Source organism: Microtus ochrogaster, chromosome 1 (assembly GCF_000317375.1).
Source record: "Microtus ochrogaster isolate Prairie Vole_2 chromosome 1, MicOch1.0, whole genome shotgun sequence".
In the NCBI taxonomy this organism is placed as follows: Eukaryota; Metazoa; Chordata; class Mammalia; order Rodentia; family Cricetidae; genus Microtus; species Microtus ochrogaster.
Window position 1 is genome coordinate 93,607,485 of NC_022009.1, and position 11,661 is coordinate 93,619,145.

The window sequence follows — 11,661 nt, forward strand, 5'->3', positions numbered from 1 at the left end:
ATATAAATGTTAAATATGTTGAACTATTTAAATGTAATAATTGCAAGCTTTAAGAGGTTAGAGTACTGTCAGACATCTTAAGCATTTTGTGTAATATTTGGCATGGTTTGTTTCTGTCTTCAGGAACTGGATAATTTCTGTAACCCCATCGTTTATAAGCCCAAACCAAAAGTAGAAGTTCCTGAAGACAAAGCAAAAGCCAACGGTGAACACAATGGACCAATGGATGGACAGAGTGGTACAGAGACCAACCCAGATCCAGCAAAAGGCAGCTCACAGCACACAGAATCTGGAGAGATGGACGTGGACTAAGTTTCATGTAATTCCAACAGTGGGATAACTATAGGGTCCATTCATCCTTTACGCCCGGTACACACAACATATGTTCAGTTGTTCTTAACTACTTTTGTCATTTGTTTTTTGGAGTAGTTTTGAAAAGTGTCTATATTGAGTACACTGTTGTTGCCCATTGCTGCTGTGAAGCTTTAGCTGAATATAGATGTACAAATCAGTCTGAGCTCTCCTCACATACTTTGTGACAGTGTGCAGGACTGCTGTGTACTCGCATCCGTCTACCTTAGTCCCAGCTGTTACTTGCAGAGCCCTCAGCTCCTCTGTGCAGGAAGGGATACTGTATCGCTCTTTTGTTGCAGAGGCAGGGAACTGGATGCACTGTTACTGTGAAAATGAATTTCATGTGGTTTAGAGCCACCAGCACTGACCTTTTCCTGGTATCCGTATTGTTATCATTTAAATATTAAAACAAATGAGAGGTTCTGACATACTAGTCCATCTCACTGGCGCGCCTCAAGAACTCCAGTGTTGTCATCACATACATGAGTCAGAAAGAAACGATGCAGTTTGATATTCAGATGTCACCAGCCTTTGCTGCTTTTGTTAGTAGAATGGATTGATGTTTAAACTGTTGATTTACTTGTCCTAAAGACCAGCTGCTACTACACCAATGCTAAGCCTATACCTTCAGGTTATGAGGAAGCACTGTTGACCTGTTAGGATGTGCATCTAGGTTGTCGACAGGCTTAGTTCAGTTTTTATAGTTGTGTTGGTTTTCTTAATTGATTTTTGTTTATAATACCTTAATCTGGGGTAGGGAAAATTGCACACTTCATTGCATTATATATACCTATCACTGATTTAATGTTTCAATGTAGATAAACACTATAAAATAAGCAGAAATTCCTAAAAAAAGGAATACCTGTACCATAAGTCTTAGGAAATAATGCTTGTAATAAACTTAACTGTGTTACATCGGTAGGTAAAATATGTAATGTTACATAGTGTAATATGATATGATGTGATTAAATTATAGTTCCTGATGTTAAATTGCCTTTTGAAAACTTGGCTCCAGGTTTGGTGCTTCTTAAATGGGAAAAGGCAGTGTACTTCAGCTCTATTGAGGACCTGGTCTGTGGTTCATCACCAGACTTGTTCACACCATTCAGATCTATCCTGAGGCTTGGAACTGTTTATTTAACCATGGGGAAAGCTGGAGTGATGCTTCAGTCTTCAAGGGAAAGAAGCATGACAGATGTATATAGGTCCTTGTGTTCCTAATGCTAGTTTACTGAAGATCAACTTCAGTTCCAGCTTTCAAAGGCTCTTGTCCCAAATCTTTATATTAAACAACACTGACTTTTCTTAAGTAGTTAACGACTGAGAGTATACTATCTTTAGGGATAGTCATTTCTCAAATGAGTTCTCTAATAGAGATTTTGTTCCTACAATGTAGTCTGCATTGAAAAGAGATTGTAGGAGGGTGGGTGGTCATTTTACAGAAATTTTTATTCAGCTTTTTGGGGGAAGATATCATCCCTTTTTATTAAGAAAATCATATAGTCACAACATATTTTAAATGTCTATCTCTTTTATTAAAGTGAAATAATTAGATCCAATAAATGAAGAAATACATTTTTAAGTAGCTATCAGTTACTTTTCATTTGTATGGTGAATATATACATAGATCCACTTTTTAAAAAATCGTGGTTGTGAAGGGAGTGTGTGACCACACAGAGACTGTACAGCTGCTTCTTGGTTGTGAAGGGAGTATGTGACCATGGAGACTGTACAGCTGCTTCTTGGCTAACACTTGCACTCCCTCAGTAAGGAGCTGGTCCTCAGAACCCTGTTGGAAGTGGTAGAAGCATCTCTCCCTGCACCGAATGTTCAGCAGAGCCTCACATTCTCCACCCTGCTCTAGTCACTTTCAGTAGTTCATTGTTTTAGCCAGGTAACATATTTTTGTGATTATATAATGTCTTTTTTAATAAGCTAAATACATCCCATGATAATCTGCATAGTTTTAAAATGTGATGTGAATGTTAAGAAAAAATAACAAAATCCCATGCTATTTATGGAATTGAAGGAAAGGAAAATACATTCTCCTTAGTAGACAGTAAGATTGAATTCATCTATAATATACATTGAATTAGGTAATTCTAAATCTAAGAGTTTTCAAAACATAAAGGTGAATTATTTAAAGAATAAATAGCCAAAGCAATGTTACCATTCATCAAACTATCAAAGAAGGGTAGGAACTAAAAGTTTCTTAGTATGGTTTAGTTCCAAAAGTACAAATTATCTTCCTTTAAGAAACCAACTCTTGCCAGGCGTGGTGGCGCACACCTTTAATGCCACAACTCAGAAGGCAGAGGCAGGTGGATCTCTGAGTTCGAGGCCAACCTGTTCTACAAGAGCTAATTCCAAGATAGCTAGGGCTGTTACAGAGAAACCCTGTCTTGAAGAAAAAAGGAAAGAAACGAACCCTTAAACCAGGCAGTGGTGGTGCATGCCTTTCATCCCAACACTCGGGAAGCAAAGGCAGGTGGATCTCTGAGTTTAAGAACAGCCTGGTCTACAAAGCAAGTTCCAGGACTGTCAGAGCTACACAGAAAAACCCTGTCTTGAACCCACTACCCCCCCAAAGAAATCAACCCTTAATACAATTATACTGTTTTTATACAAAGACTGTTAAATGGTACTAAAAAGAAACTGTGCAAGACAAGGTGGAAGCACCCAGAAGTGCTTTGCTTCAGAAGGAGTCTGAGCTCATGGTCAGGCAGGGCTATAGTGACATCCTACCTCAGAAAGCAAATTTGCTTTGATTCTTTGTTTTTTGTTTTTCTAGACAGGGTTTCTCCGTAGCTTTGGAGCCTGTCCTGGAACTAGCTCTTGTAGACCAGGCTGGCCTCAAACTCAAAGAGATCCACCTGCCTCTGCCTCCCAAGTGCTGAGATTAAAGGCGTGTGCCACCACCACCTGGCTTATTCTTTAAGTAGTGTACAGAATCCTTAAAATCTAAAAAGGTAGAAACATTATATCAAATAACTCAGGTACTGGAATAACAGTCAGTTTTAAAACAGTGACTAGGTATTTTCTGGGAACAAATGAGGAAGGTAAGTTTTCATGTGTTTGTGATTATTTCCTAGCTAGACATCTTTAAATTATGGAGCTCAATAATCAGTTTGAAGACAGTATTAAACCAGTCATGGTGGCAAATGCCTTTTATCCTAGCACTCCTGAGGCAGAGACAGAAATGTAATGGTTACCCTTGAAACAATTCCATGTGATTTTGATAGCTGGAGGTTGGTTGGTAACTCAGACAAATTAAGTCCTTTATACTAATTCTATATAATAGGTCTGAGAGCAGGGACAGCTCTGGAGTAGACAGCCTCGCTATCATTCATTGCCTTCTGTTTCTTCTAATCCTCCTCAAACGTTCCCACTCCTTGGTGACTAAGCATTCAAATATATGAGCCTATGGGGGCCATTCTCATTCAGACAATCAAACATGGCTAAATTCTTATTCTAAACAGCAAAGGGGCATCTAGAACATTGAGAATGTTGAAAATCAAACTGCTTCAAAGGAAAGTTGGAAACTGAAATCCCTGTGGAAGTGGTCAGCATTTTACACCTGCAAAGGCTTCTTCATCTTCTGGATTCTTAAGAATGAATCTAGCATATTATTAGGGTAAACAGTAACAGAAACGACATATTCATCAAAATATATTGAAAACAGGAGCTTTCAAATCAAGGAGTCAGAGATAGTAACTAAGTCATGATCATCTGATGCTATGATGCAGTCAGATTCATAGTAATGAAAATAACATGGCCCATGCTTGGAGTGTGAAGCATTATCACCCAAGTCACAGAATGATTAAGGAAACTTATTGAGACCCTAAAATGTATTATCCTATAAAGGCAGTGAGATACATGTCTTAGATTGTATTATAGCATATAAATAACACGTTCACAATCAATGATATGTAAAATGTCATTTATAAGGCCAGTGTTTTCAAATATATTGCTCTTTTAAAATCTTGATATTCGCCAGGTGCATGGCTTTAATCCCAGCACTTAGGAGGCAGAGGCAGGCGGATCTCCATGAGTTCAAGGCCAGCCTGGTCTACAAGAGCTAGTTCCAGGACAACTAGGACTGTTAAACAGAGAAACCCTGTCTCAAAAAAAAATCTTGATTTTCCTTTAATTCCTCTTTCATGATATTGAAATCTTGATCACTCTGATGTTTACGTTAACAATTTAGACAGGTTTCCGGGCGGTGGTGGCGCACGCCTTTAATCCCAGCACTCGGGAGGCAGAGGCAGGTGGATCTCTGTGAGTTCGAGACCAGCCTGGTCTACAAGAGCTAGTTCCAGGACAGGCTCCAAAACCACAGAGAAACCCTGTCTCGAAAAACCCCAAAAAAAAATTTAGACAGGTTTAGGAATTTCCCTCCCCTTATTTTTGAGACTAGAACTAGATACGTAGTTCAGGCTGGCCTTCAACTTGTGATTCTCATGCCTCAGCCTCCAGTGCTAGGATTACAGCTGTGTGCCACCACGATCAGCCCTTTTTTTTCCTTTGTAATTCTGAGTCTTACCTTTAGGATTTGGGGCTCTTAATTCATATGAAATAAACAAAACTATACATTTCCGTATTCAACATCTCCAATTTTAACAATCTCCAGTTTTAATAGTGGCATTGAATAGATTCTCCATCTTTTAGGTGTTAGGTAATTTAAAGTCAGTCTGTGAATATTGTCTGTGAAATATGACAAAATAACAAGGGTCATCAGAAGTCACAGAGCAGACACCTTTGATGGTTTCTGATAAAAAAAAAAAGCACTGAATATCTTTCTACGCATTATTTTTAGTTTCCTAAGTTTGTTCCTTCTGAGAAATTAAGTGAAAATACTTTTAAAAAATCATGACAGCCAGCTTAGAATGTACATGTTAAGAAGAAATTTAAAATGAAAAACTAGATAAAAGAAGCTTTACAGTTACATTTTTCCCTAAAATAAACTTTTGTGACTTAGTTTCTTGGCAGGAACATCTTAACATGAAGTGGTCACCTATTAGATGTGGTAGAAAGAAGCCACTGTTACTCAGCATCACATTCTAAAGGAAGCTATCCTAAATTATTCAGTTCTGGTAAATGGTATTCCAGTCATCTCACAGCCTTTATAACTATGTACAAAGTGACTCTACTCCAGTCATTCCTGTAAAATAACCCTTGAGTTTTGTTCTTAGTAACTATTCTTAGTTTTCTTCCTTTTAGAACTGTCCATTTGATTTATCAGTTCTGTTTGCAATGCAGAAAATTTTAATCAAATGTGACATTTCTATAAAAATAAGTTTGACATAATAGACCATTACCTTCAATAAACAGACATAAGAATGGCTTTCAATGTTACTGATAATATTCTACAAATACCATTTTGGATTATGACTTTGGTTCACAAATATATCCACAAAATGTTTGCATATGGAATGATCAAAGCATATAAAACATTTCCTATGTATGTACATTGCATCTTCATACTAGTAAACAAATAATTGATAATAAATGCAGTTCATCTTTGGATGTCAGTCCACATCATCAAGAAGTCATGTAATAATAATAAATACATAGTCTACCTGCTCCTTGAACCATAAGTTTTGCACGCCAGAGGTTTAATATTCAAGTGTTGAGCTCTTTCATTGCATTGCATGAAACACTGAGGACAGGTCACCAAATTATTTTAAAGAAATCTGCATAGCAATAAAAGTTTTTGAGTAACCTGGCAAGATCTGCAAACTCAGACACCTAATTCTGAAACCTTATATGGTAGTTTGTGAATGTTAGATGTGCCTGCCGATGGAAGGAAAGCTTTGGAAGTTCTTAGTAGGTTGAGAAGAACAGAGGTTTGTGTCCTCTGTTTATGACTTGCTGCTCCTGGAGCTGTCAAGGTGTTTCAACCAATAAACGCTTGCTGAGGATCTGAGTCTGTTCCCTAGATCCCATGATGGAAGGGGTAATACCAGCTATACAATGTTGTCCTGAGTATGACATGCACGCACACGTGCACACACGCACATACACAGACACACACGATACAATAATAATAAAAGGAACTGCTGCTCCTGGGGCTCGGGAGATGTCTCAGTAAAATGCAAGTAGAAGCACGTGGATCTGGAGCAAAAAATAAGATGAAGTGGTGGTGTACATCTTTAATACTAGTACTTGGGAGGCAGGGGAAGGAGGATCTCTGTGAGCTCAAGGCCAGTCTGATCTACAAAGTCAGTTCCAGGCACAAAAAATAATTGCTGTGACTGACTGATAAAAATGAATGCACTATTAATCTTCGGGAGGCCTTAAAAAATTAAAAGGTCTGTCCTCAATCTCAAAAAAACCATTCATACCATGTACTGTAAGCTTCCTAATGAAATACACATATTCTAAAGTCTTAAATGGGTGAATTATAGGTGTTTACTCAGTTAAGCTGCTCATGTAATATAAGAGGAAAGAGAACAGTTTAGAGACAAGGGACTGTCAGATTATGCGTGTGTCTTTTATAATTTACCTTTGGAATTTCCCCCTTTGCATAAATGATTCAAGATGCTCACACAGCCCACAAATCTCACAGGCAGCATGATGTCAACATACCAGCACTCCGCAGTGATTCTTCTGGCCACTTGTTTACTCACTGCCAGTAGAGCAGGCTAAACCTGAAATGGTTTCCTTAGTGATGGGAGATGACAAGAATGACATTAAGAGTAGGAGATAACTTAAACAACTAAAATCACACAAAATAAAAATAAAACCTAGGAGCCAGATGGGGTACTTATTTTGGTTACCTCAGCACTAGGGAAGCAGATGGAGGGGGTTCACTGCAAGTACAAGACCATCCTGGTCTACATACCCAGAACCAGGATGGTCAGGGTTACAGAGACCGTGTATCCAAGTAAACAAAAACCTAAGACCACTAACTAAAAGGTGTCATACATTTGCCAGTTTGAAGACTATTTCTGGCTTTCCAAAAGACCCAAAAGAAGATAAAAGAGAAAAAGTTATGGTAAGAAAATGTCTACTGAATGTGTTGATGTAAATATTGTGTGCCCTCTACGTGAATAGGATAAATGAATCATTTAGAATGTAAACGGGCTGCTTTGATTACAGATAATTCACCAGAAATGTAACAGCTCTGACACAACAGTCTCAGAACATAGGCAGCAACTGCCAGTGAAGGTGAAGCCCACAGGAACAGTGATGATGGAGGCAATAAATAAAACAACAAAAGTGGCCAGATGGACTGGATTTATAGCAATAGGCGTGGACTTTTTAATGGACCCAAAGTTTAAATGCACGTGGAATATTTACAAAAATGGTAGGCTACAAAGTAAAGCCGAAGAATACCAAAGGAATACCAAAATTAGAATTTAGAGAGCAGTCTAATTCACCTATGAAGCCAGACATGGTGGCATACACTTGAAAGAAGATCTGGAGTTCAAGGCCAGTTTGAGGTACATACCAAGACCCTATGTCAAAAAATTTTTAATTGCCTAGTAAGACATTACAAAAGAAATTCTATATGCTCATGTGCTTGAAATTAAAATTCTAGAGCGTTAAATCATGTCGAAAATTAGCGAATACTTCTATAAATGTAAATATTCCTTAAACTAAGGCTGAAGCCATTAAATCCCATGGGTGGTTTTTTTTTTTTGTTTGATGTGTAGTTATATGTGTGTGTGTGTGTGTGTGTGTGTGTGTGTGTGTATCACCAGAAATTATATATATATATATTATATATATTATCTCTTATCACACAAAAATGCAAGCTTCAAATAGCAGGCATTCTGGCATGTTTATCTTTGTTTTCAAGCAATTCTGAGAATGTCCAGCACATAATGAGATTTTTGGTTTTAAATTTTATTCTTGTAAAGTGTATGTGACTAAGGATTGGTGTATATGAGTGTGATGCCCACAGAAGCCAGAAGATGGCATCAGAGACCCTGGAGGTTAGGAGGGGAGCTGATAGTCATGAGTGCTGATAACCAAATGTGGTCCTCACCAAGAGCAGGAAGTTCTCAATCACAGCACCAAATCTCCAGTCCAACAGATTTTCACAGTAACTGAAAAATGCCGGCCAAGTACTTGTGAAATAATGCTTAGCTTGCAGGGTAACACTGTGTTCATCTAAAATGTGTGATTATCTCAAAGATATTACAAGCAAAGATAAAAAGGCCCTGAATGAGGCCCTCCCTAACTACAGGCCCTTTGAGACCCTGGGCCCCCTAAGATAATCTTTGTTAGCAACCAAAGAGCTGCCATTTTGGTCTGCTGACTGTCCAAATGAATCTTTTCCCTGCCCCACTACTTGTCCTGGAGTCACCGACCTTTGAGGATAGCATCTACACCCGCTTGACTAACACTATCGGGATTTCTATTTAAAGGAGGTAAAACAGGCAGACTGAGAAATAACACACTACGTGGGGCCTTCAGAAAATCTTTTTACATCTGACAGGGTCCCGGGACAATTAGGTTAAAAAAGCAAACCCCTGCCTGGAAACTAACACTGATTTGTAATTACCTCTTTTTCTGCTTGTAAAGATCCTTGCACCTACTCTTTCCTCCAGAACAATTTTCAAGGAAACTTGTGTTGATTCCCTAGTCTAAGTCACTCACATACAGCTCAGAATAAATTTTTGTAAAAGAGACAAGTAGCCCAGGTTAGCCTGGAACATGTTAAAGACTCCAGGGCTGGCCTCAAACTCAGGGCAACACTCCTACCGTAGGTGCTGTTATTTCGGGAATGAGTTGCTATGCCCAGCTTTTAATATGGGGGTCGGGGTGCTGCGAGAGGAGGAACTGGAACCCAGGGACTTGTGAGTGCTAAATAGCATTTACCACTCAACTTCATCCCCAGACCGTATTTTACTTTAAAGCAGAGATGGCACTTTTGCCTGTGCAGGTCATTTTCTTAAATCACCACACACATTACCACAACGGGGTACATGGAGGGTGTTCTAAGGAAAAGCAATGGACTTTTCTGGTTTTTCGAATTTCTCTGTGTAACAGCTCTGGCTGTCCTGGAACTTGCTCTGTAGACCAGCCTGGTTTCGAACTCACAGAAATCCACCTGCCTCTGTCCCCTGAGTGCTGGGATTAAACGTGTGCGCCACGACTGCCCGGCTGGACTTTTTTCCCAGCTAGCTCTCTCTAAATTAAGTCTAAACACTTTTTTTTTAAGATTTGCTAGGGAGAGCTAAGGCCCGGAGCGTGCTAGGAAGACCCTCTACTATTGCACTACGCCCCTGAGTCTGAAACAGACTCGTCCTTCAGGTCAAGACACAAACTACCAGCTCCAAACGCACAGAGCTAAGTCGGCGTTCTGGTCAATCTCACACTGACCGCTTTCCCTCAAACCATTACCCACTTCCGGCCTAGAGCCCGGAGGCCCGGAAGATGCGCGTGCGCATGCGCGTCGCTCTCGCCCTCTCAGAAGCGGCGAGCTTGCTGACGTCACTGCCAAACTGGCTCGCTCAGACACCGGCGGGAATTTTTCAAAATGGGAGCAGGGAGGCGCCGCCCAGGCCTCCGGAGGTACCGGGGGTACCTTTCGGTGGCGTCGGCGGCGTCATCAGCGGCGGCGGCATAGGAAGGACAGCCTGATGGGCGCCAAGACCCACTGGCTGCTCGGAGCGCTGCCTCGGAGGGACTGCGAGACGGCCGAGGCCGGGGCACCCGCGGCCCGGGAACATGGCGGCGTGCATCGGGGAGCGGATCGAGGTAAGGCGGGCAGACGGGGAGCCGACGGAAGGTCGGGGTGAGGCTCGGCCCAGACGCGGGTGGAGCAGGGCGGGCGGGCGCAGGCGCTCCCCGGGGCTCTGGGGCCCGCTTAGGTGAGCTGGGGCCCCGCGGGCGAACGGAGGCGGGCGGGTGCTGTGGCGGAGAGGCAGGTGGAGCGGCCCGCCCCTCAGAGCCTCTCCTCCCTCTCCCTGCTCCCGTGGGGCGTGATACCCAGCAGGTGTGTCACCCGCTGTGGGCCCCGCCCGGTCCCCATCCCTAGGCGTCGGGGCCACACTCCCGCCTCCAAAGCCGCGCTTGGGGAGCTGCTCCGCCTGCCCCTCCCCGGGGATGGCGGTTACCGTGGCGGGAGCGGCAGCGGGAGCCGGGTGGACGGGAGGAGGGAGCCGAGCTAACCAGCTCATTAGAGGGCTCAGTCTCCTTTCCGGCTGGAGCTCAGCAAGTCCCGCGGAGCGACAAGATGCCTGCCACCCCAGGCACCTGCATCATTGAGGTCTGATGGCTGCTTGAACTTTGTCCTCTTTCCTCTCTGCCCTTTTTGCCAGATTTATTCCAGTTCCTACCCAACTTTCTCACTTTCTAGTTCTGCGAGTCAAACACATCTAATCTTTAATTTTTTTTTTTAAAAAGGACTTTAAGGTTGGAAATCTACTTGGTAAAGGATCATTTGCTGGAGTCTACAGAGCTGAGTCCATTCACACCGGTTTGGAAGTTGCAATCAAAATGGTAAGAATGTGTTAGTGAGCCTTCTCCAGTATTTTGCAAGGTTCTAGGAAGGCATGCTATTTAAAATGTCACAGTCATTATCAACTAGAGGCTGTGCACACTACCACCCTACTGTGTGTGTGTGTGTAGAATACATTACCTAACCAAAAGACAGTGTTACTAAGTTCAGCAGCTGAACTTAAGGACATCTAAGAGACCCTTAACATTGCTTACCTGAAGGTTCTATACATTTTGTTACTGTGAATACTTAAGGTGATGGGAAGACGTCCAGACAATTTATTTATATATTTCACTTATGTGTGGCTATAGTAATTTAAACTACCATTATTGTCAAGCATGGTGGTGCATGCCTATAATAATCCCAGCTCTGAGGAGGTGGTAAAAGGAAGATCTGAAGTCCAAAGCCAACCTCTGTTAATAACAGAAATGTATTGGACATGCTGCAAATTCTTTCAATAGGTACATTCAGTAGGTGCAAGGGTGGAAAATAGATAAGAGTAAGTTGATTTTAAAGGTAGATAAAAAGACAACAATTTTAGATTGATATTTGGGCTTTCATCTGAGCTTAGGGATATAAGCTTGGTGATAGAGTACTTCTCTTGTGTGCACAAGGCCCTGGGTTCAAACCAAAGGATCATTATCATCAAATAAATCTGGCCTCTTATGTTTAGATCGACAAGAAAGCCATGTACAAAGCTGGAATGGTTCAGAGAGTCCAAAATGAGGTGAAAATACATTGCCAGTTGAAACACCCTTCTGTTTTGGAGGTAAGATACAGGTGTATGGAAGCAGTTGGGAAATGTTTTGGAGGTAAGATACAGGTGTATGGAAGCAGTTGGGAAATGTTTTGGA

At 41.4% G+C, this 11,661-nt stretch overlaps 2 protein-coding genes across 3 annotated transcripts in view; both read left to right on the forward strand.

Annotated features, from left to right (window-relative positions):
* The window catches only part of Hspa4l (heat shock protein family A (Hsp70) member 4 like), a 49,996-nt gene extending 48,333 nt beyond the window's left edge, over positions 1 to 1,663 (forward strand). For both annotated transcript variants that reach the window (XM_005343928.3, XM_013348624.2), the window contains one exon: positions 124 to 1,663. In XM_005343928.3, coding sequence (XP_005343985.1) covers positions 124 to 312 — 189 coding nt within the window. In that variant the 3' untranslated portion in view covers positions 313 to 1,663. The remainder of the gene's footprint in view (positions 1 to 123) is intronic.
* Positions 1,664 to 9,871: 8,208 nt separating this feature from the next.
* The window catches only part of Plk4 (polo like kinase 4), a 16,849-nt gene continuing 15,059 nt past the window's right edge, over positions 9,872 to 11,661 (forward strand). The window contains exons 1-3 of the mRNA XM_005343929.2: positions 9,872 to 10,065; positions 10,714 to 10,809; positions 11,481 to 11,576. Coding sequence (XP_005343986.1) covers positions 10,036 to 10,065; positions 10,714 to 10,809; positions 11,481 to 11,576 — 222 coding nt within the window. The 5' untranslated portion in view covers positions 9,872 to 10,035. The remainder of the gene's footprint in view (positions 10,066 to 10,713; positions 10,810 to 11,480; positions 11,577 to 11,661) is intronic.